At 48.2% G+C, this 4,938-nt stretch overlaps 2 protein-coding genes across 2 annotated transcripts in view; both read right to left on the bottom strand.

Moving 5' to 3' along the window:
• lamc1 (laminin, gamma 1) overlaps nucleotides 1-1,794 on the bottom strand; it is a 47,968-nt gene extending 46,174 nt beyond the window's left edge. Inside the window, exon 1 of the mRNA XM_020623922.1 lies at nucleotides 1,422-1,794. Within this exon, the coding sequence (XP_020479578.1) occupies nucleotides 1,422-1,794 (373 nt within the window). The remainder of the gene's footprint in view (nucleotides 1-1,421) is intronic.
• Nucleotides 1,795-4,696: 2,902 nt separating this feature from the next.
• Nucleotides 4,697-4,938, bottom strand: part of dhx9 (DEAH (Asp-Glu-Ala-His) box helicase 9) — an 18,507-nt gene continuing 18,265 nt past the window's right edge. The window contains exon 29 of the mRNA XM_020623904.1: nucleotides 4,697-4,758. Within this exon, the coding sequence (XP_020479560.1) occupies nucleotides 4,697-4,758 (62 nt within the window). The remainder of the gene's footprint in view (nucleotides 4,759-4,938) is intronic.

The raw sequence follows: 4,938 nt of genomic DNA, 5'->3' as shown, positions 1-4,938 counted from the left end.
CTGTCCCGTCCCCGCCCCTCCCCCCCCCCCCCCCCCGCCGTCATCTCAGCAGCACAGTATCTACAATAGAGCCCTTTAGGTTTCTGGACATTAAACGTCAGCATTGTCACCAACAAGCCACAGCAGAGGATGAACTTCCTGCTCCAGCTCAGAAAGTTCAACCTGCCCACAGGTCTACAGAGGAATCATCGAGTCTGTTCTCTGCTCATCCATCACTGTCTGGTTTGGCTCAGCAACCAAACAGGACAGGAACAGACTCCAGCGACAGTCAGGTCTGAGAAGGAACCATTGGTGTCAGCCTGCCCTCCACGGAGGATCTGTACACCTCACGGGTCAAAAGGAGGGTGAAGAGGATCACTGCAGACGCTGGACACAAACTGTCTGAACTCCTCCCCTCTTGATGGCGTTACAGGTCACTGTGCACCAAGACAACCAGGCACAGGGACAGTTTCTTCCTCGGGGCTGTCACTCTGATGAACACTTAACTCATAACTGCATAACCCTGCAATAAACTGTAAATATACCTTTTGTATACATCTATCCAGAAAACTGCTTCTAAAATGTGTTTCTATATTTGTAAGTATTTTATTTTCCTAAAGCACATCCCTTGTTCTGTCTACTGTTGTCTTACATTAGAACACTGTACATGCACACTGGGAGCCGCTGTACCAGAGTCAAATCTCCCCTGTGTCCAACACACCTGGCCAATAAAGCTGATTCTGAGAATGAGAAACAGAACATGAAATGTAGAAGCTGTAGAAGAGCGAGCTTTGAGCAGTAAAATGTCCCTCTGGGTGGTGGAGGCCCACAGGACACCGGCCTCTGCTGTCACACACAATGATGGAGGCGAAGCAGGACGGAGACTGGGCCAGTCAGGCCAGGAAATATCTGCCCCCCGCACACTCTCCACCCCAACCATGAAAACTATGTGCAAACCGCAAAACCCTTCATTCCCAAGTTTCCCTGTCACATCCCTGATTCACACGTAGCTCAGAGTCTGTGTTCACGTCCAACTGCTAATTAGGAACGAATGGCACGTTCGTCCTGCAGCGTGTTTAACTGTTTCATGTGAGAAAGAAACCCTGCAACACCGCCTCCGTCCCAGTTTAGGAACCCTGTCGCCACATCAGTCACACCAAACCCCCTACAGAACTTTACCAATTTGAAGTTTGCCTTTGGTTCCGCAGCTCTGACTCGTCTCGAGGACAAAGCTGCTCTGTAAAGTCGGGTTACACGACACAAAGCAGGGTTTGGCGATATTTGGTGTTCGCCGAATAAAACGTGCGTCCTCACCGTTTAGGAAAATGTGGGTGTTGGTGTTATTTCGTTTATGTGCGTGACAATCAGCAAGAAAACTGAACTGCAGCTTTTTCTCAAAGGGATTCGACGCGGACAGCAGGGGCTGTGCGCGGGGCTCTTACCAAGGTGCAGGGTGAGGTTGATGGAGTTCGGGTACTGGATGCCCGCCAGCATGGTCTGGCTCTGCCACCAGGTGGTGTCCTGCTGGTTGTTGTAGTCGGTCAGGTACACGGCGTTGTGGTGGTTCCGTGGGTCGCGGGCGTCGCAGATATGGCACGACTTGGTGACCCCGGTGGCGCCCGTCTGCACACAGTACTCCTCGGGCGGGGAGCCGCAGGTGTTGGTCGCCACCACCGTCACGTTGAACGCGGCGTTAACGAACTCGGGCATGCAGCGCTGCGGTCTGCCCTGCTCGTCCGAGCACTCGTCCATAGCGGCGCGGACGCACAGCGCCAGCCAGCTCCAGGCAACTAGAGCCCGGACCAAACTTGGCATTTTTCAGTCCTCTGCGTCCTCCTTCTCGGCCAGAAACTCTCTCTGCGGCTCCGACACAAACTCTCCTGAACTCTGCGAAGTTTACGGCGCCTCTCCGGTTACTGACAGATTCCCGAGGAACAACTAAAAGCGTCCAGTGAGAACATGCGGGAAGGTTCTTGGCTCCAGGCTGCGTTCAGAGCTCGTCTTCCGGCTGTCCTGGTCTGTGACGGTCTTTGCTCGGGCCTCAAGTCTTTGTGTGCGCCGCCATGCACCAACTCCAGCAGGAAAAGACGGGAGTCCAGACTACACCCAGTCCGCTACTGCGCAGCTCTGAGGCGCAGGGGACAGCCGGGCCACTTCCGAGTCAACAACCGAGACAACCTGAGTCAGACTTGAGAAAACGGTCTCGAGTTAAACCGTGGACACGTTTATCACCAAGGTTTAGTAAAACCTCGTGTTTATAGACTCAGACTCTGGGCACCACAGATCCATGTGCAGCATTTAGACCCAGTCCCCGTCTCTGGGCCACTGTTCTTCAACCAAATGTCAGTTAATTTCTGAGCTCATTAAAACCTTGATTTGATTTGATTTGATTTATTCTTTCAAGCATATAAAACTGTTGATATAACAACACACATGTTTACATACAATCCAATATCAATTTGCTTATACCTAGTACATGCTTGAATGGAGTAGGAAGAAGTCAGACTTATCCAGTCCTACCCCATGACATCATCTTACCATCATTGGTTTACAAGCAGTAAATGATTCACTTCAAAACCTTTTCACCCCTTACCTTCCAATATGACGAAAAACGGGAGTTTACCATTCACACTTATTAAAACAAAGTTACTCGGCATTTAAAAGTCACGTTTTCATGAAAAGGGTCGTTTTAAAAAGAGTTTGGGTGAATTTAATGTGACCTGTTGCATTAATAAACCAGGGGAATCAGTCAGGTCACCCACAACTGAACTAGGTTATCAGCTGACAAGTTCAGTTTGGCCAGGAAAAGAAAAACAGAACCATGAAAGTGGGCTGTTTGTCTAATTTGTGAAATACTGAATCAGATAAATCGTTTTTAAAAAAAACTAGATTTATTGTCTCAGCAGATTGAATATTTGATCAGAATTTTGATTTAGTCACAATTGTAGTTTCATGTCTGACATCTGCACAGGTCTGGAGTTCTGGGAGAAAGAGGATGTCCACACTAACAACAAAATAAAATATTAATGCTCTTGCACAGGTGTTCCTAATATTCTGAACTCCTCATATGTGAACAGGGAGGACAAAACAGCCTCAGGTACCAGCTCAGTAATGAAACATCCCGAGCTTCATGAGGTCAGACGGTGGTGTTCCTAATAAAGTGCTCACTGAGCATGCACAGAGGTGTTCAGGTGAATGTCACGTGTCTCTGCTTCACTCAAACACAAAAAACTCAACTTTTTGCAGTGTTGTAGATTCAGTTTTACATATATCAGGGTGAGATTTCTGTGAACTTTGAAAATGAGTATTGACACGTTCAAAGGTCCAGAATGATCCAATGACAAGAGAAACAGCAGATTTCAGACTTTCCAGCCAGATAAACTGATGTTTTGAGGAGAAACAGTTCACTTGTCAAAGCCGATTCAGTGGAAATGTCTTTGTTTGACCGAAGAGACGTTTAAATGTTCTCCTCTGGTGCATTTGTGTGAACAGTGGTCAGACCAGTAACCCAGCTGAGAGGCCGCTCTGCCCCAGACTGAGCCCAGCGTGAAGCTGGACCTTTGGATTCAGACCTGATCAGAGCAGACACAGTGCTCCTTCGTTAGCACACAGATGAGCTCTGACGAGATCTTCACACCACAGGTTGATTAAGTGCTGCTCATGTTAAGGTCAGTGACCCAGGATTCAATCAGTCAAATACAATGCAGCAGTGACAACAGAACTACTCCGACCCTTTCCAAGTTAATTTACCACACAGAGAAAACACTGCACTATTCCATTCGAAATCTGAGGTGCAGTAAAAGTATGTATTACCAGGAAAACATACTTGGTATCAAAAGTAAAACTTCTCCTTCTGCAGAGTCCCTGCCAATGTTTTATTTATGGGTTCATGTTACCGGTGCACTGAAGTGCGTGTCACATTTGACTGCTCTAGTTTTGAAGGCTGCACTTTACAAAGTGCCAGGAGCATCGTTCACAGCAGGTCCTCACGTCTCTCTTACCAAACAGGTCCAGACCTCCCAAACAACCTTAACTGACCAACTAAATACAATTTGTACATTTCCAGGATGAGCACGTGAACAGGGCGTGAGCCAGATCATGGGTGTTTAGTGTGAAGCCTCAGACCTCAGGTGTGTAGTTTCACCAGAGAGAACACAGCGAGTGGGACTGTCGCCGACTCAGCCAGCCTGTTTGTTTTCATGCGAACCGCTGCTCTCCACTTGGAGCAGCAGAAACGGGAGGCTTCTACCGTTCACAGCTCTCTGCTCCTTGGTGAACTAGTTTTCACTCCCCAGTCACAACAGGTGGCCATCCCATTAGAAGCTGCCTGGAGCCTCCCTGTGAAGACTGCGGCGCCCCCTGCTGCTGAGGTTTCTGCAGCAGCACCAACAAACTGAAATCACATGAGAAACTGAGGAATATGCAATAAAAAAGTATGAATCACAGGGAGATGTCCTGATCATGTTGGACCATCTTGACAGGAAGCTATGCCACTGGACTGGGGGACCCACAGTGAACTGTCTGAGCGCACAGCGACCTCACCTGGACCAGGGACACTCCTGGCTCCACAGCAGGGCAGGGAGGTTTCGACTGACTGAACTCCCACCTTCTCTCAGTACAATAGCATTGAGACTGCTTTGTTGAAAAAGGGTCTACTCCCACTTCAATGTGACAAACATCTCCTCATCACTGTTTGAATGCACTTAATGCAACATGGCTACAGGAAGCAGCGAGGGCGCGAGGCTCCGGACTCCCTCTGCGCCGGTCGGTCTCTGCTCACTGACGGTGAAAACAACAAAACATGACGAGGACCTGAAGGTGGACACTGATCTTAAGGACTTGTCTCAGTATCTTTTGCATCCATAAATGGGGTAAAACTATGGAATAATTTAAGTGTGGACATAAAAATTAGTAATAGAATTGATGAGTTTAAACATAAATATAAAGGTATGTGTCAAT

This window comes from Monopterus albus, unplaced genomic scaffold (assembly GCF_001952655.1).
Source record: "Monopterus albus unplaced genomic scaffold, M_albus_1.0 scaffold316.1, whole genome shotgun sequence".
Classification (NCBI taxonomy): Eukaryota; Metazoa; Chordata; class Actinopteri; order Synbranchiformes; family Synbranchidae; genus Monopterus; species Monopterus albus.
This window is presented reverse-complemented; position numbering and strand designations above follow the sequence as displayed.